The sequence below is a fragment of the Puntigrus tetrazona genome, chromosome 1 (assembly GCF_018831695.1).
Source record: "Puntigrus tetrazona isolate hp1 chromosome 1, ASM1883169v1, whole genome shotgun sequence".
Classification (NCBI taxonomy): domain Eukaryota; kingdom Metazoa; phylum Chordata; class Actinopteri; order Cypriniformes; family Cyprinidae; genus Puntigrus; species Puntigrus tetrazona.
This window is the reverse complement of record NC_056699.1, coordinates 19653261-19678653: the sequence shown is the minus strand read 5'-3', so window position 1 is coordinate 19678653 and position 25393 is coordinate 19653261. Positions and strand designations below refer to the sequence as shown.

Sequence of the window (25393 nt, the reverse complement as noted above, 5' to 3'; positions counted from 1 at the left end):
ATCAAAAATATCTTAATTTGTTCTGAAGAACATTGGTCTAATGAGTTTGGAACAACGAGAGAGTGAGCAATTAATTACATAATGTTTATTTTTTTTTAGCTATCCCTTTAAAATAGCTAACACTTTCTTTTCTACTAAACTCGTACTACTTTTATTTGTCTCTCTCTCTCTCTGTTTCTCTCTCTGTTTCTCTCTCAGACCTAAATCCCAGTGATATTTAAGGGTCTTAACCTGTGTCTTTCATCCCTCCGTTGCGGAGCGTGTGTGAGATCTAGCGTTAGCCCTCGTCGCTACGCGCTCTGCTAGCTAATGTAGACAGGCACGCTCTGAGCGTGTGCAAAAGCTCATGACCCTCTCCACAAAGACAGACTGCAAATGAGCCTCTCTTTCTCTCCTCTATCTAGATCTTTGTCTCTCCGTTAGTGTCAGCATTCCCTCCTTCCCTCGCTCTCTTTTCTCACTCTGTCACACGGTCTCTCTTTCGTTCACTCCCTCGCTCTGTCTCTTTATCTAAGTAATTACCACTCCCCTCCGACATCTCTGCCGCTGTCATATTCTTCTTTCTTTCTTTCCATCTTTCTCTCTCGCACGGTGTTTCTCCCTCTTTAGCAGTTAGAGAGGAAATCAATATAGACATGACCCTCTCAGGAGCCACAATATCACCTTTGGGCGTGGTGGTTGTCCGGATGGCAAACGCACCATAAAGACCCTCAGTGGTGCACTTGCTTTCGTGACGCAACCAAGTACAGCTCATTAGATCCAGTTGCGTATATTTTTAATGTGCTATAACCGCTAGTTCACTAAACGCCATTTAAAGGGAGTCTCTGCAAGACGACATTTTCAACATCATTTCATTGTGTGTCATTTACATGCTTATGCCAAAATTCAGAACATTTATAGTTATAGTGCTGTCAGCACGTTACTGTTTATTCTTTACTAATTAATTGTGTTTAAAATCGATTGAAAGACTGGAACAAGAGGAAAACAAGCAGCACACATAAGCAAATCTGTCAAAAACGTTTATAAATGGTAACCAAGCACGTGTGAAATATGATCCGTAACTGGAAAAAAACACTGTTTATGAGCGCTAGACTTCTGCGGGTTAGAAGGGAAATTTATTGAAATACATTTATGACCAACTAATACCTAAAGCATACTTTTTTAACACATAAGCTAGGGTGTGTGTACAGGTGTGAATCTGATCATCAGCCTGCACACTTTTGTGTACTGTATATACACAGCACAGGTTTTTTTTATCAATGCTAACATGGCTAATTACAGTATTCTGTCCACAAGGAGGCAGCACTGAGCTGGGATGTTTCACAGTTTGAAAAGAAGCGAAGGAGGCGGAACTACTAAAAACCAATCGATGCTCGCATTGATCGGTGCTTGTTTTGGGCAGTTAAAAGACACCTACATAAATCTACATAAAACAAATACATTATTTTTGCTCCGAAAAGCACGACTCTGGCACTTCTAGCGCACATTATCAAATGGGAGCATATTTAAAAATGGTTGCACTGTAAAAACTCAAATAGACGCTAGGCCTAACATGAACGGTAAGTGCATTAGCGATCCAAACATTGCGAAATGCGTTTTTGTTATTATTTTTTACGTGTTTGCACAGCAGTTCTAGTTTGAAACCAACAGGTTCACAGCAACATTGGTTTTAATGAAAACGCAACAAATAGGCCTTTGTTCATTTCTCATTATGATGTCACGAAGCACATTGTGTCAGGCTGCTGTTCTTTTCCTCTCCCATTATTTCATGACAGGAGGGGAGATGCTCACTTAGCAGCTCTCTCTCCGTCTCGTTCTCTGGAGGTAATTAGTGAATCAGCCAGTAATTAGTTTGCTTCATGTCTGGTAATTCCCTCTCGTTGCCCACAATGACACTCCCAGCCGTCAACAGTCAACACTGTCACGCTGTTTAAAAAAAAAAGAAAAGACACCTCGTCTTTTCCTCTCTGCCTTTCCCTCTCCTTGTCGAACGAGAGTGTCAGAGTCTCGCCCACGAACAGCTCTTTTGAGGCAGTGTTGTGTGTGTGTGTGTGTGTGTGTGTGTGTGTTCTTAAACACGTTTACCCATCCTCTCTATTTCCCCTCTGCGCTCTGTAAGTGTGCCGGATTGTTTACCTCCCTTTTTCTCTCCCTCCCTCTTTCCTCTCCACTGCTCTCTCTCTCTCTCTCTCTCTCTCTCTCTCTCTCTCTCTCTCTCTTTCCCTCCCTCCCTCACTCACTCTAGGATCGGAAGTCCCCCGAGGCCGTGCATTCTTCTGGCCCTCCCCCCACCCATCTCTCACTATAGACAGAACACGCAAGACAGAGAAAGAGCTGCGTGTGGTGCCCTCCGCATTAACATACAACACGATGCATACATACATACGTGCACGCACGGATGCTACGCGCTCAGATACTTAAACGATCGCGCCCCTTCCCGAGAGGACGAGGCCTTTTTCTTAAAGATTTCATTGCGTGCGTGCACGCATTATCTGATGAGGTCTGTCTCAGGGGTGGCTGCGGTGCTGTTAGAGAGTGACTTGCTGATAAAAGGCCTGCGAGAGAGGGAGGAAAAAAAAGAGGGGGAGGAGGCTTCTTTGACTGGACACATAAATCAAGGCCCTGGTAATTGCTGCTCAGGAGAAAAAGTGCCTGGGAGAGGGTGGTTGTGAAACCGAACACTAAAGCCGCGCTGGCGCATGCTCGCGCGCATCACAAACACACAATGCTGTCATGTTGCAAATGCGATTATAGACAATATGGCTCCTGTCCAAAACCTAGCGCCTATGTAGACGGCTACCTCGTGAGGCAGCATCCGAAATATGTCACTAGTGAGTGATTCGGGGACACTTTTCGTAGGCAGCGCTGCTTTGCGTCGCAGATTGAACAGAGACCCAAATCGCAATTGATTGCAGGGGGGTCTGTTGTTAGCATGTTGCTAAGCTAACGGCTTGATACACTGATAAGCATAAAAATGCAAAGGATGAGGAAATGTGGTGCGAAATAGTCATTTGTTATGGATAGATGTAGTTAGCTCCTCATGCTTTTCATGAACATTGTTGCAGTGCATTGTGGGATTGCCTTTTGTGCAATGGGCCAGTACTATGTTAGATTTTGGCTTATACAAGGTATCTTAAAAAGTAACATAACAAGTGGATAGTTCAAAAATGAAAATCTTATTTACTCGGCCTCATGTCATTGCAAATCTGTATGTTGTCTTCTGTAGAACACAAGAACATATTTTAAAGAATGTTGGTAACAAAATCATACCATTTGTTTTTGTATGTAAAAATAAAATGTGTGTGTGTGTGTCTTCAGATACAGGTACAGGTAAGGAACGGCATGTGACAGAATGGTTATTTTTGATTTGGCCTTTATAAGGTAACATTGCCTTTTTGATGCCTTAAAATGCTCTCTAGGTAGGCAGCTTACAAGGATTTGGAACAAAGCTCATATGTAGTATTGACACACTCTGCTTCCCTCATTCCACACGTACCCACACACTCGATTTATCAGAGCCTGAGCTTGCCTCCCTGTGTGGGAATGTTGGACAATAAAGAAAGGAGATCTGAGGCTGTGATTGGTCGTTTTATCTCCCCTCTTGAGAGAAGAACCATGATTGGTTCACTCATCCCAGGAAAGTGAGACAGTAAAAGATGACAATTAATCTGTCACAGACGCACTTAAAAACCCTTCACCAATCAAACACCGTTTCAACAGCTTAAAACATTTGCCTGCGCTCTTTCTCTCTCTCCCTCTCTTTCTCCCTCTCTCATTCTCTCACTTGGATAATAAAGTTCATCATAATTTCTGCTTCTGTTGAGCCTTGAATAATTAGTCATGATCGCTTTCAACAAGGCACAGCTGCGAGAAACAAAGGAGAGATAAGAGGAGAAAGAATGAGAGAAGATTTTGAAACAGACACACGCAAGCACCTGTTGTGACATTCAACTCTGAATTCTGTTGTGTTTTAAGGGTAAATCTGCATATCGTATAACATATGCAGGTCGCACGCATGCATGCAAATCTGCAGACTTCAGAATTTCATTGGTTTTTCTTTAAAACCAGGGTAGAAAGTGCATTATTGTTGGTATCTAAGAACATGAATAAATAACCCCAAAAATGTTTGAATGTCCATCATTCTGAATCTGATTTTGTGTTGCCCTCTACATGGCATTCCCTGACTTTTTTCCTTTACAAAAGCAGAACAGAATAGCTTATCACTCCAAATGCTGCATTTTATCCTCCATAAAGAGAAAAGAAGAATGGAAGACAGCAAGAGTGAGCATAACAGAGCGTGGAAGCATGAGGGAGACAACTATTTCGCTGTGCTTCTGTTATCTTTACTTTCTCATCCTTACATCAGATTTCATCATTTTCTCCTCTTACCTCTACCTGCAGATGCACACAGAGAGAGTCCGTCTGTGTTTAATTGAGCCGTGTGTGCTCACTATTTATTTCTGAAACTTTGACGCAAAGCCAACGAACAGTGCACAATTTCACGCCGCAGACTTGTCCAAACAAAGGAAAACAAGTGGCCTCATTCAGGCACTGTATCTTTTGCATTTTAACGCCTGTCTTTCTCAAGCAGCGATCGTTTAATTTCATTTCACGCTATTTTTTTAAGTGACGCATCTGATTTTGGAGATGTGGTCGCCAACTTTGGCTGTTGAAATGAACATCTGGGGGTTAACATTGTTGTTTGACGTTTCAGTCAGTTTACTGGAATTGTTTATTAGGGATTCGTATGGAGAAATCAGAGCTGCGGATGGATTTCTATCTGTAACGCTCAATGAACTGGCGCTGAACCTGCACGCGTGAGTGTGTGTGCGTGTAATTGAGCTGTAGACAGAAATATGGCTTTACGGCCACCACTAATGGCTTCTGTGCAGAGGGATAGAGAGAGGGAGAAAGGGAATATAGAAGCTGGGAGAGATAATGCAACGTGGGGAGGGAAGGGAGGGCAAAAGGTTGGGGGTAGCGAGAGGTGGAGAGTTTGTGCAAAAGGGGACGGAAGAGTGGGAAATGAGGGGGTGGGCTGCAGCATGGCCAGTCCTACCTCATAACAGGTGTGTTATGGAGGTTTTAACACACAAAAGAACGGCTACTGTGGCATTTCTTTGTTCTTTGTTTTTATACCAGTAGATGTAAGGATCATATAAAATACACTTTTGTTGATGGTTGCTTTGTGATGTAGGTTTCTTGGTTTTGGCTGGTGATCCTTTGCCTGACAGGCCCTAATTTGTCTGTGCACATGCTCTCTCAGTAGATTTGACATGATTGATATTCAAGCAAATAATCTGATAGAGCAGGCAGCAGCACCTGGTGGTTTGGATAGACAGCGGCCCCTCCACACTTTTGTTGTAGTGTATTTTTATTTTATCAGTCTGTTTAATCAATACTTCCAAGGTAGTTCTGCTTGAGAGTAACAGTATAGCATGAGATGGTCACAGTTCCAGTTACCAGGTGTTGCATGAACTGATAAAGCTGCTATGCATTAAAAAAATGCATGCATAAATATAAGAGCAGTGGTTATAGGGGGCGTATATAGGCCACCAGGCACTGACCATTAAAAAAATTTTGTCAGCCATTTGGGAAAAGCTCATGCTTTGTCTCTTGAGTCTTTTAAGCCATATTGGGCCTCAGCTTGCAAATGATCAGCCGAAGCTAAATTTATGCATCATTGGCATTGCCAAAATTCTTTAACACGTTTAAGATGTCATAGCTTGAGTTTATGTGCACGTCTGTCAGTATTCGACTCAAATTTGTTGAATTGGCCAGTCACTACTACCACCACCCACACACACAAACGCCCTCATGAGGGCCATGTGTTGGCGCGTGGTGTATTATTAGAGGGGATGTTGTGAGCAAGCCCCTCAGATTAGTGTCTGATCTGGGCCAAGGCTCACTACTGGTAATCAATGTGTGTTTGTGTGTGTATGCATGAGATCAATGAAAGCAATCACTCTGACTCTCTGTATTGCACTATGTATTGCTTTGTGCAAACTGCAGTGAGCTGTTTTCCTTAGCACATCCTTCAAAACCTTTAACAACTGCAGATACGCCAAACTTTAAAAAAAAAAAAAACTGCCACTGGATAGTCTTGACCGCTTGTTTTGTTGACTTTGGTAAAATCTCGTACTTAGGTGGCACCGATAGTCTTGTGGGCAGTACGCCGACATACAGAGCCGTTGTGCAGCTGGCATCCCGACACAAGGACTTTTCCCGATCCTGACCCTATCACTCTCCCAATTCGCTTTCTGACAGCTCTGATTTGTCGTATCATAATAAAGGCAAAAATGCCAACAAACCTTGCTTTCAGAGTGTCATTTACATTTAAAAATACTTTCTTTTTAATATTATTAGAAAACTGTACGTGAGCCATTGGTTGATTTCTCCTAAAAGTTTAAATATAACCCACATAGAGCTCTATAAAGATGGAAGTTTCCTAAAGTGCATTGCAAACTACTACCACAAGCATTATCCAAGCATTTGAATGTTGAGCAATGAACTCGTTGGCTACGGATACAGTAGAGAGCCAATCAACTGTGACAAGATTATGTCAACATTATGTCTATAGAATACCAAATATGTGTCACTGGTATGGTTTTGAATGGGGGAAAATGAAATGAAAAGGAAGCCCTGCCTTCTGAAAAAAAATAGCCAATCGCTGATTTGTGAATTCAGCATTCAGAGACGTGCGCCTAGGACTGCACACTGGCTGAGTGTGCCTGAGAAATAAGCTTTTTATAACACTATTTAAACAAGATTTATTACACAGTTGACAGATTTCAGATTGCTCTTTGATGCCCGAGAGGCATTCCAAAGATGGCCGACGAGTGACATGACTTGTCTTTCTATTCAGTGATGCTGATGCTATAGAAATGAGTAACATTTACCTTCAGTTTAGTGACCTCCTTTGAGAAAGTATTCTAAACAAAAATTAAGTAAAGATAATCAAACCATTTCCAAGTCCACGTCTTTGAAGAGTGCAAGTTCTGTGGTTATTTATAAACATTGCTGTTTGATTGGGTGGTCAGGTTTTGGCTAGACCAATGGAATACGTTTGGGAGCAGGGGTACATGTTTGCCTAAATATGGGCTGTAAGAGTGTCCTGGAAACCTGTTTGGAAACAGACTCCACCAATTACTTTTTTGCTTTTTCTAGTGCTGCAGAGAAAACACACTACTACACCTTTCAGTAACATTTGCAAGTTCGGTAATCATTCTTTCAGTTTATATACCATCTTATTATACAAAACATTCTTACTGTATTTGTACCGATCCTCCTGTCTTCATCAACCTTTTTAGTTGGCAGTTTAGTTTCATAGAAAGATGACAAAGTACAAACGGTTAGATCAAGAGGGCTTCACACGTGTGAACGAAAGTGAAAAGACGGATACGGAATCAGCAATGGAGACAGAAAACGGAGGAAGAGAGGATAAAAGAGAGAGAGAGTTAATTTACGCTGCTCTCTCTCTCTCTTTCTCTCTCTCTCGCGGCTGCTGCCCGCTGTCGTCCATCATGGCTCCTATGAGCACCATCTGCTCAACATTACAGCCACTGTTGCCTGGCTACCTGCTCTCTCTCTCTCTATCTCTGTCGTTCTTTCCTGTTTTTTTCTCTCTCTCCCTCTCTTTAATGTTTTTTTCTGTCATTTGAGTCCTTTTCTCTCACCCCTCATCTCTCCCTCTCTCTCTCCGTGCTCGACTGAGGAGTCTTTGGCTCACACACATTATCCGGCAGGAAGAAGGAGACACATCTTTTACACCACTCATGATTAAGCCATCTGCAGAGAGAGCTGAAGGGAAAAGGGGGGGACGAGGGGATCGTAATGAAAAAGAGTATGTAAGGCGGTGAGGGTGAAAGAGAAGAAAAAGAGAGGAGGTAAAGGGAAATGTGGAGGAAGGAGGGAAAGACGGAGAACGGAATGGAAACATGGGCACAGAGGTGGAAGAAATAGAGATAGATGACGACTCAAAAAAGGGAGTGAGAGAAAGAGACTGAAGGAGTGAAGAGGGGAAAAAAGATCAACACTGCCCCCCTCTGGCCGGTCCGGCTTTCGATAGAGACACACGTACGTGCAGATCGGCGCACGTTTAGGCAGCATGACTGGTTAACAGAAGAGATCCAGCTGTCTACACACAGATTTGCGCTCATTGACCGGTCTGCTCTAGATTTATCGGAACAGTCTCCTGTGGCGTGTGCATGTTTGTGCTTCATTATTTATTCTGTTATAAGAGCCTCGTGGAGAGCTGGTTTAAATAAAATGATCTCTCCAGATTGGAGCCTTGTGGTTATTGAATGTGCTCGGGCACATTGAGTTATGTGGTGCTTGAGCGGATGATATGAGTTCGAATCCGGTTTGCAACAGTTGTTCCTCCTCTGCCTTACATTCCCTATCCTAGCTCTCACTGTTTGTAGAAAAAGGCCTGAAAACAGTTACGTGGTGTCTCAGTTTAGTTCTTCTGGACGTCAGAATTTATAAGACCATAAACCCTTGGTCTGTGTCTCATGATTTTATTTTGGATTTGAGTTTATATAGTCTCAGACAAGACCGCAGTCTATTTCCAGTGTACTAGAAGTCATTTTATATTACCTTAACCATTGTTCACATGGAAATCTTTTCCTGACCTCACACAGGAGAAAAAGATCTCCTCAGCTCCCATTATCTTTGTTATATATACATTTCTTATTAGTGTTTCTTATCAATATTTTGTGTAAACAATGACAAATTTTTCAGTGTTTCGAGTTCAAAAGAACAGCAATTATTTGAAATGGGCATCTTTTGATCAGTTTAATATATCCTTTCTAAAAAACAATATACATTTATTTAAAAACATGTTTGAACTCTAGTTTACGTAATATGTATTTTGTTTAAAATAGATTATTTTCAGGGTCAATTGATCTCTAAGCAATTAGAACCATATTGTGTCTCTTAGTTGTCAATAATTTAATGACTGAATAAATGAAGTGAATCATCTCTCTGTTCTTGTGTCTGTAGGAAGGTGTGGTTGGTCTGCCAAGACAGGCTGCTGGAGTCCAGCCGCCTCACGGAGGTCCGGGGGGCGTGACCTCAGCAGGGCCTAACGGGGCGGGGCCTGGAGGCTATCTGCCCAATCCACAGCAGCAACAGCAGGCTGCCATGATGAAGCAGATGATGGCCATGGAGCAGGAAAAGAGGGTCCAGCTCCATCTGATGGAGCAGCAGAAAGCACAGCTTATGAGAGAACAGAGACAGCAGCAACAGCAGCAGCACATGCTGGCAGAACAGGTGAGTGCCACTGACAGCGCAGGGCTTTCGTTTAAAATACTCAAATGAAATAGTCAAGCACTTCTGTTCTCTGTTATTATTGATAAAGAATTTTGATATTCATGCATTTTTTTGCTTTGCTTCCCTTCTTTTTCCAGTTACAACAGCAGCAGCATCTCCCCAGACAGATGAGTCAGGCACAGAGGAATCCATACCCGCTCCAGCAGTTTCAAGGCAAGACACACAGACAAATACACAGGAAGAAAGATATCCATGCCCAAACACTAAACGCTTTGCCACTACATATAATGACCATTTGTGGCCATGGAACACAAAACCAGTTTTTTTTTAAATTGACTTAAATCCACTTAAACACCCGGTGCATCTGTCAGCATTTTTAATGAGCAGACATGCATTAACTGAAACTGAGTCTGTTGCGATTACAGGGAGTTTATCATTTGATTCTTTTGTTTTGTTGAATGTTAAATTTAAATTTAAGCATGAGTGAACATAACATTTTTGTCTGTCAATAACTTGTCTGTACGGTTTTTTGTTATTTGACTTAAATGAAAATGAGTTAATTGACAGGTCATTTTTTACATAATTTAAATGTAGGTAAAAAGTACTGTCTACTAAAATGGACAATAAAATCTCAAAAACAAAAACGGTTTGATAAGATTACATTTTGATTAAAATTTTTCAATTTTAACAGGAAAATCTGACAACAAGCTTCATAAACTCAAATTGTGCTGAAAATTTGTTCAGTCACGTGTCTGAGGGCTGTAAGCAGGAAATCTATTTTATTTGGCTTTATCGAAATTTTTGTCTGATTCCTGTCAACATAATGTAACACTCTCTAAGGTATCAAACATGGAATTAATAATTTGATCCACAGACATCTGGAGATTTCAGTGTGCGGTTTGTCATCATATATAATGCCAGTGATTCACTAAACTTTTAAGACCGTGTACATATGCCATTTGACTTCAATTGAAACAAGCCTTTGATGTACTGCAAATGTAACAAGAACAACAGATGTCAGTTAATATTATTTAATTGTAAATTATTTTAGGCACGCCCCAGGAGATGGCAGCAAGGAACCAGACGCTGCAGAACATGCGTAACGCTCGACTTCTGCAGCAGCAGCAGCAGCAACAGAACCCCGGGATACTGCAGATGACGCCTGTCCAGAACTCGGGCGCCATGCCTTCGCAGGGTGACATGAGCATGGCGTACGGAGGCCAGGCGGGTACACAGACCGGAATGTACCAAGGTATGAACCCAAACATGGGCCAAATGCTCCAGCAGCAACAGCAGCACCATCCCAACCAGCCCGGCATGGCGATGGCGCAGAGACAAGCGGGAGCTGGAGGGCAAGGGATGGTCGGTGGAGGCGCCGGGGGCCGGTATGGACAGGGAATGCTAATGAACCCGTCCCTTCCGCAGCAGCAAATAAAACCAGCCGGTGTTGCCCCTGGTGGGCAGCCGATGGCCAAAGTTCAGAGACTGCAAAGCATGATGGCAGGCGGAGGCCAGACGTGGCCGCAGCAGCAGCAGCAAAACATTCAAGCCATGGGCGGAAGGACTTCAAACGACATGGTGGCGTTTAACAGTAACCCTGCGTACGCCATGCAAGGTGGCCAGGCTCCTAGAATGGCCAAGCAGCATTTCGCACAAGCCATGGGTGGACAGACTATGGTGGACCCTCGTTCGATAAACCCAGCGGCAATGGGTGGGCCCATGATGCCACACATGGCAGGGCAACCAAGGACCAACCAGCCGCGAGGAATGGTGATGCAAGGCATGAACCAAGGTGTGCCCAACATGGCCACTTTCGGACAGGGCCCTGCTCAAGGCATGCCGGGAGCATCGGGAGGGGGTGGGCCGTACATGCCAGGGGGTCAGCCTCAAGGCTACCAGAGGACGTCCAGTCAGGACCTGGCATACGGTTACGGCAGCCAATCAGGGGCTGCGGCCGGGGTTTCGTTCGGCTTGTCGGACGGGACAGACTTGGATTCGACGGAAGGCTGGATGGAAGAGTTTTTCCCCAGCCAATAGCCTAAGGGATTTTTTAACAGGACAATTTTATGGAAAATGTGATTCGTTTTGTTTCTTCTTTTTTTTTTTTTTTCCTTTATTATTATTATTACATGGTCGACAAATCTAAGAAATATATTACATGTTGTGTATTACATGTGTGTGCTGTCACAATATTTAAACCAATTCCTCTCTGTTTGGGTTGCTTCTCAAGTAAGTATCCAGTGTTCTGTGTTTTTTTTTTTTTTTTTTTTTTTCTGTTTTCGAAGAAATACCCATTTTGGATTTGATCCATTTCTGTTTTTTTTTTTTTTTTTTTTCCTCTCATGCCCTTTCTTCTGCATTAAGGGCAAGAGGCACTGAAAACCTGCAAAATGACATTGGGAAAGATTTTAATGGATGTGTTTATGTATTGTTTTTAGTTCACCCTTTTTCTGACATCCTGTTTATGTATGGAAGAGTGTGTGGAAATTCGAGGTGGGCCTTTGTCAACAATAGATCCCTTTTCCCAAAGCAAACAGTTCACCCACACCTCTTTCTTCTCTTGCGTATCTTCTCTCTCTATCTCTCTCCCTTTTTTGCTGCTCTTGACATGTGTTCATCCTCTGCATTTGCTCTGCTTTGTGCTTGTGTGAGAGAGTGTGTGTGTGTGTGTTTATTTGCACTATGAGCATCACAACAAAACACATCAGACTCTGTGTGCTCTCAGTGCATGCAAGATGGATGCTCTGCTGTCGCTAGGCGACCGGTGTCAGTAGAAGAGTGAAGCCATGTGTGTGTTTGTCAACTAGGTGTTTGTTAATATTGCTTGAAGAGATTTGGCAGCTACAAACTTCTCCCTCCCCTCCCTAAAACTGTGAGAAAGATGATTTGTTTAGTCACAATGGCAGCTAGCAAGGATACTATGACATGTAACTCATAAAGATTTTAACAGCCCACAGACATTTGCGTGTTTAAATTCACACATCTGGAATTTTAAACCAGTATAAATGCTTCCCAACACTCTATTTTCTTCATTTCCTTACCTGAACGTTACTGCTTGTGAACACTGGTTAAAGATAGTTTGATAAGAAAAAAAGAAATACCATACATACTGTATTTCCGCTGATGGGTCATACCACTTTTCATCTTTTATTTTACTCTTCAAATAACAAATATTTATTAGTTTCTGTAAGGTTTCATTTCACTGCACCACTTCCAGCTCTTGAACAGACTGACACTCCTTTCAGGAAAAACGAGCACATCAACACTTCATCAAGCCACCGACATCGAATACAGCTTTCTCTCTCTCAACCAAAACAAAAATCTAATTCATTTGTTAATATAAGCTGCTCTCTTTATTGGGAATTGACATTAATTTACGATCCATTTCTTCCCACTTGTGTTCATTGTTGTGAGTTTGTCGTATAATTTCAAATGAAGTCTCAATATGGTATCTTACTAGCCAGGCTTTAGTTTTCTGTTTTTTACCACGAGATGCCACACAAATAAAATATTTTCTGCTCTATTGTGTGTTGCTGCGGTATTATGGTATTATAGTCATGGTGTCTTTGTAATCAGACTCTAGTTTTATTGTTTCCGCTCTCTGAAGAATGAACATGAATGTAACATTGTGACTGACTTTCCCTTTTTTTATTTTAGTCTTAATGGGAGATTGACCGCATTCACATCTTCAGTGTTTCGCAGTGTTATATTGTTGCTCTGTCAAGAGGATTGCAGATGGAGAGGGTAAAGCCCGTGTCCTCCTGCCTTCTCACCAAATATCAACAAATCTGGGACCAAGATTAACATGTTTTTGATTTCTGTTGAAGTCATCGAGCTTAACTTTTTCTCCTTTTTATTTCGTACTGGTGCTGACATATATGTGATGGAAAAAGATATATATCAGATACAGTTATTTGTAAATATGTTTTTACGATTTTAAATACATCAGAGGATACGTCTCTACTCACTGTAAAGATATTGCTGTTTGTTTAAGATAGAGAAGTATTTTTATTTCATCTTTTTTTTTCCACTTTTAAACTCATCTGAGCTATACCATTGCACTTCAGACAATGTCTTACTACTAATTTGTAATGTAAACCTCCTCTAATTTTTATTTTGAAGGTTTTTTCTAGTTTTAAAATTTTACTCTGTATCTAAAGCAGTGCTTTTTTTCTTTTTCATGTACAGAATTATGTAAATGGTAATGCCAGAGAGTTACAAAGAATTTGTTTTTCAGAAAAAATACATTAAAGAGATTGATCATTAAAAATGTTCTCATTAAAATGTCTCTGAAATTTATTTTGTAGAAGCGAAGAGTGCAGCAGTATAAGAAGTTTAATGCGTTTCTATATCAGCGTAAATTATATAAGAAAATTATAAAAGTAGAACAAAGTGGCATAGTCAAGGTAGGCACCGTATCTATTTATTATAAAACAAACGTGCATTGTTGCATGTTTGATTAAAACCTAGGAGAAGAAATGGTAATGAGACACAGGGCGGGTGTTTTTATATCCTAATTAAAGACACATATGCTAAATAGCGTTGTTTAATATCTTACCCTAATGAATCACTCCTCTTCTCTTGGTATCTTTCTCTTTTGTGCTGTGCTGCTTTGGCGCTATCTTCTGATTATGATGAATGGAGAAGTGTCACTATGACACGGCCATTACTCATCTTCAGGGGTGAGACAACCTCGCTGTGAGAAATGTGAGGGAGAGAGAATGGGGGTGGAGGACGGAGGTTTGTTTGGATGTGCTGCAGAGTAGAGACGGGATAGAAACACACAGACTGCCCTGTCCCGTGGGCTTTCCTGCTAAATGGGGTCATCTAGTCCCTCAGCACTTCTTCCATTAGTTAAATAAAATCGTCCTTTAATCTGATCTAATAAAAACAGCCAGTGCTGCGAATCAACCGACAACCATCTGGAAGACTAAAGACCATCAAAAGGTGCTTGTGTAAGTGTTTTTCCTATTTTTTTTTTTTTTTTGTTTAAATGGCCTACTGTGTGCATGTGTGCTGCTTGATTCCACGCGAAGTACAAGCTAAATGTCAAGAACATAAAATAAGGTGTTATGTCCCGAGTAATAAGTAGACAGTTTAGAGTTAACCTTCAAAAATGAGCGAATAAGTAATTTTTAATAAGTACATTCGTAAGAATTCAAAAATGTTAAAAATAAAAAAATCCTCTGAGGAGGATTAGACAGGAATTCACTAAAGTTTAAAACGACTTCGAGGCATTGCAAGATGGTGAAACACGCAAATATTTTGTTCTCTGTCAGGAACTTGACGTTGTCTTAAAACATATCCTATTATGTAGGTTTAAAACATGCTTTTTATTGGACTGTGCATCGAGCTAGGCATTGTTATTCATACCTTTGTTCCTGTCACGACCACTAGATGGCAGCAGGGATCTTATTACAACAGGATGGAGGCAAAACCTTCTCGAAACTGACTGACTTACAAAGTAAAACGTGATTAACTTTATTAAAGATACAGAGGCTGTTTCCGTTTCTGCATTCGATTACTTCTATTTGACAGATGTTTTCGAAGCCCAAAAGCAATTTAGTCCCCTAGAATATTATTTTCAGTTTATTCATTACGTGTTACATATAGCATTAGAAAATTACCCTACCTAATTTTTTTTTTTGTCTACTTCTTGACATGGCACAAAACCACACTTACACTGCATTATCTTAACTTTATTTCCCCAAGTACGTCCCTTTATCAACATCCTGGTTGATCCTGGAACAACATTCCATTCAAACAATCAGAACAGAGGGATACCTTTTCTATTTTAGGCTTACAGTCAGGGCTAGGTATTTCTACATCCTTGTTAATCATTTATCATTTCACACTGATTTCTACCTAATAGATTGTATTATTAATGTCTATACATACCCCAACCCTAAACCTACCCCTTACAATAATGAAAAAATAGTAATTATTGTTTTATAGGATGACAGCAATGATGCTGTATTGATGTGCACCTGCCCAGTAGCACCATATAATCTCTTCTAGCCTTTACCGAAAATCATAGCAACCAGAAAAATGACTTCAGTTTCTCTCATCCACAAAGAAAGAAAACAAATAACCCTAATACAGTAACACACATGGAGAAGGACACAGAATATGATGCACTGGGGGTAAACGTTGTAAGATTGGGCCTAACAGTTGAAGATCCTTTGGTGCTAACAGCTTCATCAGAGCTAATAGTTGTAGAGTCATTAGGGCTAGCAGTTGTGGAAGGGCTCTTTATAGAGGTGAAGCATGTTCCCACATTTCCCACCTTGTCCACAACTACCAGCTCTACTTCCTGAGAACAACAGGAAGCATTATAAGATGCCACAGTCACATTTGTGCCATCCCCACTCATCACATGACTTAAACTGAAAGAGCCATTGCCACGACTGAGGGACACTCCAGCTATGCCTGTACCATTAATGTCTGTTAAGTTAGCAGAGAGTTCCCATGATCCTGTGCTGCATTCGACAGGACAGTCAGCTTTGACTCTCACTACCTGACAGACAGGGCTAGAGAAATCTGTGACCTTTCAAAAAAGAAAAGAAGAAAAAATCTTAAATGCATGAACAACAAAAAATACAGTTTGCATTAAAAACCACTGAGTGATGCAGAGATGCAGTGGATGGTATATAATAATATATACTTTTGTTTTTCTGCAGCTTTCATAGCAGTTACCTTAGTCATAACGCTGAACCGCACCGCCACGTAATTCGAGTCACCAGAATCTGGATCTTCTGCTTCAATGGTGAGGGTAACGTCCATCCCTGACTGGGTGTCTGAGGGTGCTGTCAGTGTTACGTTTCCCTGAGCGCTTCCCCCTGTCCCCATGTCCAGAGAGCTCGGGAAAGACACACTGAAGCTGCGGTCAGTCCGGGCTCGGATAATGTAACTGCTTCCTGTCGCATTAGTGGCCACTGTGAAGTTGAGAACAGAAGGGATTCCTGGCTCTATAGTGCTGCTTGCTTGTGCCTAAGAAGGGATATGGTTAATGTGATTAGAGGTCTTGTCACTTTATTTCCAAAAATCATTAATTAAATTTTTGTGTGTACTGGCTCTTGTAGCTCACCGTGATAGTAACTCTAGAGCCTTGCTGCTGGGTGGGTGACTGTCTCTGGAATCGACTAGGCACAGATCGAGTCGAGTCATTTAACAGTCCTTTTAGCTGCACCACAAACGCCCACTCTGGGATTCTGGCTATGCTGACCAGGAAGTCTGTCGCACTCAATGATTTAATGGTTCCATTAACAACATCAGATCCTGAAGCTTCGACTAGAAGCACGTCAGTCAATGTGACTGAATCTCCTCCGGTCACAGAGACAAACAAAGTGGAGTTCCGACCTGAGCAATCAGTAAAAAATTCAACTTTTTAAATTAATGATACACACATAAATATTTTTGCATGTTTATAAAGACCCCTGTTCATAAAATTGGGGCAAGTAAGATTTCTTATTGAAAGTAAAAAACGCTTGGACAGTGACAGTAAACACATTTTTAAGGAACACTGATTATAGTAAATGTATGTTTTGTATTTTAAATGTATTTCACATCAAATCAACTCATTAGAAGGATCATGTGACACTAAAAAGTGGAGTAATATCTGCTGAAAATTCAGCTTAACCATCACAGGAATAAATTACATTAAATCTATTAAAAAGTTAGAGTTATTTTAAATATTAATAATATTTCTAAATATTACTGTTTGTTCTGTATTTTTGATTAAATAAATGCAGCCTCTGTAAATGAGAATTCTTAAAAAAAAGAAAAGAAAAAAAAACTAAAAACATCTTGACCCCAAACTGTTTAACAGTAGTGTAATTAACTAGTAATAATCAAGAAAAAGGCCAGATGAAGAAGATGATATCATACCCATGAAAGGACGATTGTCTTTCGGTGTGAAGTCACCTCCTTCTAACTGCTCCACAAAGTTAAAGAGAAAGTTCACAGAACTCTGACCTGCAATCACCAATAAAAGATAGAAAACATATGTGTTTAATGAAAACACCATTTATTTGGCAGTTTTATTTCTAAAAATTCAAAACTGGGTTGATACACAATTTTGACCATTTAAAAACATACAGACATTTGAAAACATTTTTTTAAAAATCAGTGGCTCACAAACAAAACAAAACATATACAGGCAACATTAAACATGCTAACCAGTGACTTTAAGACTGTAGGAGCTTGTAGAATCAATACTGATCTTCCATTCTCCTGTCTGGTTGTCAGAGTTGAGTTTTACTCTCTTCAGATTCCCTACAGTCAGGATGCTGCCCAGAGGACCATCTGCCACTGAACCTGACTGAGACACGCCTGACAGACAAGGCGACACACAATTTATTTTCAACAACACAATATAAATCAATTTTGCATTCAGATTTTTGTATTGGAGAAGATAAAACCCTTATATTAGCAAACAATGTGTGCTCACCTGTAGGGTTGTAGATGGTGAAGACTGGAGAGTCCCCAGTGATATATACTGTCACATTAAATAGAGATGGATCTAATATGAAAGAAATATTTTCTGCAATCATTGGACTTCTCAAAACCTGAAGAACAGTCACCTTCAGGAAAAAAGAGATATGTTGCAGTGATACACCACAAAAATTCCAATCACCAAACTGAACAAAAACACATCTTTTAATTTTAATTTTTCAATATTAAATATGTTATATTATATATATACATTTACATTTACATTTACATTTAGTCATTTTGCAGACGCTTTTATCCAAAGCGACTTACAATTGAGAGTACAATATCATAATTTGTCCCTTATATCACATGATGATATTGCTTTCTGAATTGTAAGTCACTCTTAAAACATACCAGGGCTGAGGTAGATGCATCTGTAATGACTTCAGTGGCTTGAAACAATGTAGCTTTAGTGACCTCTATGGTCTGTCCACCAGAAACATGAGCCAGGTCTCTGTACAGCTGTTTGTCTGATGAAGGCATTGATCTTGATGTAAAACTTTTAGATTGCGAGACATCCCTTCTTCTCCGGAATAAAAAGGGACTAGTCAACATGAAAGTGACCTGGATGTTGCAGAAAATGCCATTACATACAATTTAACAACGCTTTCATTTTAGGAGCAATGATGAGGAAGTGATCTGCAGGTACTCACTGTTGACCTGGTCCTCTCTATCATGGCCCGAACCGTGCTTTTTAATTCGGAGTCCTTTGCTGAAGCATCAGTGAAAACAAAAATGTCTGAAGATGGAGAAGCTCCTGCTAGTGCCAACTGGAGAACCAGATGCAATGTAGAATTATTTTACAGTAAAAGTGATTTTTACCTTTACACAATTTATGTTTAAATGACTACAATTGGAATACATGTATAAACATAAACACACAAACCAGTAGTCCTGACAAGCACATCTCTGGGTAGTCTCCTCCACCACTTGCTGAAAGAGAATTAATTCTCTCTTTGAAAATATCTGCATTCTCAGTTCTTGTCAGAGGTCCAAAATCTGTATGACACAAACGCATCTCAGAATGCTACAGCAACAAGAATTCTTTAAACATTTCAACATTGTTTTAAAAATAATAAACACAGTTTTTGTGTGTATGCTAACTGTTCAGCTATCATTTAGAGCTCACACACAGATAATTTTGCGTTTAAGCTGTTTTAGGTCAGATTTGGACACGATCAAAAGTGATGATGGCTGAATGGATAAATATTTAAGTTCTCTTTTGAATGGACACTATAGGGAAACTCCTGTTTACTCTGAATACTGAAACCTGATTTGTTTACGTTTGTGTAGCTGCATGAACATAGCTGCTATATAAATTGGTTCTAAATGCATTTCATTAGAAGTTTCATCTGGTTGCTGGACATTATGGAGAAGAGGCAGCAGGAAGCTGTCACTGTCACAGGCCCAGCCCTAAACTAGACCCTAAACTAGAAAAGCTGTCCAGATCCTAGTGCAGAGTGGAAGAGGAAAGGACCAGGTCACATGAGACATGAGTCTCACTGCTTCTTTATTCCCAAGAAAGATGGCTGGTTCTGTCCCATTCTCAATCTCAGACACCTGAACTAAACAGAAATGAAAAGCCCATTCAGGATGTTGACTTTGAAACAGATCCTTCTGCAAGTATGGCCTGGGGATCTTTTTTTTTAATCAGTGGATCTAAAAGACACTTACTTTCAAACTCAGATAGCCCCCATAACAGATCCTTTTTTTAAAATTATTCTCCATGCTCAGTGTAACACAACACAATGGATGAGTCAACTTTACACCATTTTAACTGGTTGCCCACACCTGTTACTTGCCACAGGTATGTCTAAATACACATTACAGGAGTGTCACATGCTTGAAAAGCCATTATATCTTACAATTTTGACAATGACAATTTTGTTTAGTCTATTTTTGAGTTCTTAATGAAATTTTATCAAGTTTTACTTTTCTTCTGGTTCCAGTGCAAGCAAAAATAATAAGCATATGAATTTTCAAGTGGACTAAATATGCCATATGACTACCTGGATCATTAAATGGGACTAGAATGTATTCTGAAGGTTCCTCTGGTGTTCCTCTCCTGCTGTCTATGATACTGAAGGACACCCTCTTTGCTTCCTCAATATCATCAGACATGCTGCCTGTGGTGTCAATCACAAAAGCCAGAACTGAGGTCTGACTGAGGCCCACCAATCTCAAAGAGAGAAAGAAAAAATGACTAAACCTGGAAAACGGTATCAATTACTAGGGATTTCTAGGGTTTATTATGATTAAAGAAAAACTCTGAGATCAATGACATAAATATAAGCATAAAAAAAAATTTCATGGTATGGTGTCAAAGGAAAGCCTCATACCGAAGAAAGGCTTGGTCGCCTGTGGCCAGTCGGATGTCTTGCAGCACTTCCATAGTAGCATTGATGGCCATTTCAGCAGCACGGAGGTGAAGGAAGCCGTGATCTGAGCTAACGTCATCCTTATTGATGCCTCCAGTGGGTTCTCTTGAACTGGTTCTGTCGAGAGAGCCACCATGGCTACACTTGCCTGAAAGAAAATTATGTAAGTGTAGATATGTGATGTCAATTCCAGCCATCTTGATGCCAAATGTACATACCTGCAGGTTTTTGGGAGGAGAAAACACTGAAATATCCAGAGGTTAGTTTTTTTTGCAGCAGTATTTCTGGGAGAATGTTATCTCTGCAGTTTGACCCAGCGCAGCTCTTGCATGTTGGTGTGTTGGGGCCTAGATATCCAGATAAGAGGTAAAACAATGTGCAAGTTTATACCATATTTATATTGTGGAAATATAGTATATGGATGGTTCAGAAATGCTGTAAATGGGTAACTGTTATACCTGCTAGGTTGTCGAGAAGACGATCAGGTTTGATCAGGGCGCTGAAAGGAGAAGAGCTTCCCAGTTCAACCCAGTTACTGTGACTATAGAAATCCTGCACATATTTTACATATTCCACATAAAAGAATTTAGCCCACACAAGAAAATAATAGCTGGCTCTTTATTCCTTCTCTAGCATCAGTGAGAGTTTGAACATTTCTTAATACAGTAGTCCCTCAGTTGCCCTCAGAGTGAATCTCAAAATCATACAATATTTGTTGCAATGGAAATGATTCAAATACATATAAATGATAAAATAATCGAAAACAAAAAAAAACGTAATTTTATTGGAGCTGAGAGGTTTTTCTGAAAAACTGTGGGCAGTTTAACTGTTCTGGACAAACAAGGGACTTGTGAACAACTATCACTGAACACACACACACACACACACACACACACACACACAAACACAGCTGTGGATCATTCAAGAACACAGTAAAGAATATTGTTTTCTCTTGTGCACAATATGTATTTTACGTGAAACATTTTATTCAGGTCAGATTAAATAAACACAACATGCACTTTGTATGATCCCTCTTATTTTGGTAAGAACAAATTAACATTTTGCAGATTCTGCATAGTGTGTGTAAAGTAAACCGTTGAATGTATATGAAAAAATACATCTTGAATGCATTTTAAAGCTATAGTTCAAACCAAAATGAAAATGTGTCTTCATTTTCTCATTCTTAAAGGAATGATTCACCCATGAAAATTCTGTCATCATTTACTCACCCTCAAGTAGTTCCAAATCGGTATGAATTTCTTTGTTGTGCTGAACACAACAAGTTTCTAATTAAACTGTTTTCACCATTGACTTCCATAGTAAGAAAAAAATTTAACACTTTATTTTGATGGTCCCTTAAACATTCTGTTGACAATAAGTAACTTTGCGCCTACATGTCAACAAAATTTGATAAAGATGATAAAGAACGTTGGAAACCACACAGCTGTTGGTAGCCATTAATCATACACAGCTGTTTCAAACTTTGGGATCAGTAAGATATATAATGCTTTACAATACTTTTTTTGTTTAGTTTTTTTTTTTTTTATAAAGGAAGCATTTAAGAAAGCATTTAATTACTAAAAAGAAATTGCAACAAAGCTTGGTGTCTTTTGTGTTTAGTGGATATTCTACAAAATAGCGTTAAGCTGATGCAGTTGTTGAATAATCAGTCATCTTTTTTTGGGGGGGCAGAAAAAGTGTTCTTTTCGCTTCATAACATTCTGATTGAACCACTGATTGTAAGAAATGATTCATATTAGAATGTTGGGACTCTGAAGACTGGAGCAATGGCTGATGAAAATTCAGCTTTGCATCACAGGAATAAACTATATTTTGAAATATATTAAAATAGAAAAAAAATCCACAATATTTTCACAATATGTTTTTTTTAATCAAGTAAATGAAGCCTTGATAATCTTAAGAGAATTATTTGAAAACATTAAAAACCTTACTGATCACAAACTTTTGGACAGAAATATACCAGGCCTAAAAGTAAAATAAATAAATAATAATAATAAATGATATTAAAACATTAACATTATATTTAAAAAATGTTCTTTTGTTCTTAAAGACAACTGTACTACAATTTCAATCATAACATACCTGTAGAGTGTGACACAGAGTCCCCAGTGTGTTTCGGGCAGAGATATAGCTTCCCTGCTGCACGCTGGCCTTCACTGCAGCCACACCACGAGTGATGAGATCCCGGCCCTCACTGAAAGCCTCATTATCTATGTGACGAGCCTCACTCAGTGCAAACAGTACATCTACAGCTGCATTGCTTAGATACGTTTCTGTTATGGCTAAATAAAAGAGTGCAGAAGATGAAGATGCTAAGCAGGCTTTTTGGACAGCAGATGGAGTCAGTCTGTTGTTTATCTGAAGAGGGGAGTGGAAACAATAGTGTATTAATATTTAGGAGAATTAGCAACTAAAAACTGCCATTTCAAAATTCACATTTGAGGAAAGACTGTAATTTGTTGTAACAAAAATGTAAAAAGTCTTTGTAAAACATTTATGTGAAAATTGATTTAGTTAGCTCTTGTGTCTTGTTCTTACAGTCAGTGTGAATTCGCGTCCCCGGGCAGTGGCTATGTCACGACACACTTCTGCTGTCTTGCGGAGGATGGCCATCTGAGTGATTTCTCGATGGGTGAGAGAGCCGTCCTTAAAGAGAGGTTTAAATGCTGCCACTTCGGGGGATTGAAACAGGGTCCCACAGAGGAGAAATACAGACGCTATAACCAGCAAAACCATGACTGTCCACAAGAAGAGGTGCTGGGGAAAGATTTTACATATTACACTAAACATTATTATACCCCAAGATAATAAGGTAAATAAGGTAAAGAAATTTCACCTTTTAAAAAATGTAATGTTTCAGTATAATGAGACATTATTTAATCAAAATTCACTAATTTGCATCCATTTGCAGAAAAGAAAAAAATCTGAAAAAGACAGATTTAATGTAATGTTTTTTCTTCACTCTGTTGAAATATTTACAAAAGATTTCTCTCTCTCTCTCTCTCTCTCTCTCTCTCTCTCTCTCTCTCTCTCTCTCTCTCTTTTTCTCTAATAAATACATAATTAAATAAATAAATACATACATAAATATATGCATGTCAATAGCCATTAAAAAAGGAAATAAACCTTTTTCATGAATAAAGTGTGTAAATTCAGGAAAAATAAATTAAAAATAAATAAATAAATAAAACTAATTTACTAACCCTATAATAACACTTTTGAACGTGGATAGAAATAAATCTGTAAAATTAATTCTGCCTTTAAAAGATGTACTGTATATTAAATCTACTGATGTAAATTCATAAAGTGCAATAAAAAAATTTCTACTAGTGTGTGAATGGAAAAACTTATGATCCAAAATCTCAAAACCAGTGCATCTATTTTTGCCTCTGATTACACGCCTTTAAATTCAAACAATTTTTAAAGCTTTATTCTTTAGCAGTTCATTAGTCTTAAACTGGAAATCAACTCTCTAAATATTACATATTGCACTATTATATATATATTGTAAAATGAACCAATAAATCAACAAATAAAGTAGAGAATAGTCTGATTACCTGCTTTTGCTTGTATATGCTACAATGTATACAGCCTCTGTCAATATATTTATACACTTTTACACACGACTAATGTCAGCGTCACAGTATTTCATAATCCTTACTGTAAATGTGTGTTCAGTAAAGAAGAATTTTTCTCTCTTATCAACTGCTATTATTGCCTGTGCCCTTTCTTTGTCTTGCAAACTTGTAAAACCAGGCAAACCTGACATTCTTATCAACAAATCTTTCTGATTCATACTGTACTGTACTATATGCTAGAAAATGTTTAACTAAAACTTGGTTGAATATTCATCTAGTTTAGTTCAGCTATACAGCCACTGACACCTTTTGCTGTACAAAAATGTTAAAACTCTAAACAAGGAGACAGAAATGCGTACATTACTTTCTTAAATAAAATTTAAGAAATAAAATTTGTCCTGTGAGTCTTATTTATTGCTTGACTTTCCCACAAAGCATACATATAAAATGTTTGATATGGCAAGCAATAACATGGGCAAAAAAGAGCAAGGTCAAGTCACTTTTCAAGAGCTGCGCATCCCCTTGCAAATGTTACATCACTGCCAGAGACACTCTGCATGCAGCTGCACTCATGGGGATCGCAGAGGGATCTGATAGAGGAGATAGAGATGGCTGATTCCCTGTCTCTCTCTAGAGATGGAAGCAGACATACTGCCGAGCGGTGTTGGGTGTAAAGCGCTAATAGTTTAGAATGTCAAAATCGAAAACGAACAGTATCTGATTCTTGTAATGAAAGCTAGGGTATATTTCCCGTAACAGATTTAAATCAAATTCAACAAATTCAAATCTATTATTTGATTATGTAATCTATATGAAAGCCAGGTACAGGTTTTTTCTGTCTGCTTACTTTTAAATGAATGAATTCAAATTTTAATAATTCAATAATTCAATACAATACAATCTGCAACTACTAGAGCACTTTCATCAGGTTTCTCAGTGGGTGCGTCACTGAGTGAGGAGAACCTGTTTGATGTTCTGATCAGAAACAGAAGAGCGATGTTTTGAGCCGCAACTAGCGGGCCTCAGAGTCACCCAGTTGCGCTGCTGCACATGCTCTAATGCCGAACAATGTACATGATTTACTGAACTAGTCACATACAAGACAGTCTCTACAGCCCTCACATTCTCACTGTCCTTAATTAAAGTTTGGATGCATGTCTGTAATTCTAAAACTTTGATCGCTATAACCAATAGAGAGTGTTAAATACAAGAGAGAAGCAACATGGAGCTACAAACACACAAACCTCATGAACCTCTACAGATGACCTCCTTCAATTAGGTCATCTTCATTGTTACCTGTCTGTTAATCAGCACTAAACAACTGAAGTGCATCTGAATCCACTCCTGGATATCTACACAATTTAAACTAAAGTTAAACAGTTGAGGTTTTAAACCATTCAGCCGATCTCCAAGTCTGGCGTTAGCACTTTTAGCTGTAGCTTAGCATAGATAATTGAATCTGATTGTACCGTTAACAACACTCAAAAGTGTCCAAAGAGTTTCAATATTTTTCTTACTTAAAACTTGACTCTTCTATAGTCACATTGTGTACTAAGACCAATGGAAAATGAAAAGTTGTGATTTTCAAGGCCTATACTATACTGCAGCAGGAGCAATTATATCACGCAGCACCTAAAATTGCTGGGGACT

General features: G+C 39.3%; 2 protein-coding genes across 3 annotated transcripts in view; one reads left to right on the top strand and one right to left on the bottom strand.

The window, feature by feature from the left end:
* The window catches only part of maml3 (mastermind-like transcriptional coactivator 3), a 92260-nt gene extending 78703 nt beyond the window's left edge, over positions 1 to 13557 (top strand). Inside the window, exons 3-5 of the mRNA XM_043251226.1 lie at positions 9004 to 9273; positions 9411 to 9486; positions 10325 to 13557. Coding sequence (XP_043107161.1) covers positions 9004 to 9273; positions 9411 to 9486; positions 10325 to 11310 — 1332 coding nt within the window. The 3' untranslated portion in view covers positions 11311 to 13557. The remainder of the gene's footprint in view (positions 1 to 9003; positions 9274 to 9410; positions 9487 to 10324) is intronic.
* A 1400-nt stretch (positions 13558 to 14957) lies between these two features.
* LOC122353421 (von Willebrand factor A domain-containing protein 7-like) lies at positions 14958 to 25383 on the bottom strand. 2 transcript variants are annotated; one of them, XM_043251228.1, is made up of 16 exons: positions 23723 to 25383; positions 22704 to 22922; positions 22248 to 22523; positions 20603 to 20696; positions 20363 to 20491; positions 20106 to 20292; positions 19776 to 19945; positions 18653 to 18765; positions 18420 to 18536; positions 18121 to 18330; positions 17723 to 17855; positions 17452 to 17604; positions 17161 to 17247; positions 16361 to 16632; positions 15970 to 16263; positions 14958 to 15820 (listed from the first exon to the last, which is right to left on the bottom strand). In XM_043251228.1, the coding sequence occupies exons 2-16, from the start codon at positions 22899 to 22901 to the stop codon at positions 15338 to 15340; spliced, it is 2916 nt and encodes a 971-aa protein (XP_043107163.1). In that variant the 5' UTR covers positions 22902 to 22922; positions 23723 to 25383; the 3' UTR covers positions 14958 to 15337. The 2 variants fall into 2 exon arrangements, with proteins under 2 accessions (XP_043107163.1, XP_043107162.1); XM_043251227.1 differs by lacking the exon at positions 23723 to 25383 and having other exon boundaries at positions 22704 to 23088.
* Positions 25384 to 25393: the final 10 nt, after the last annotated feature.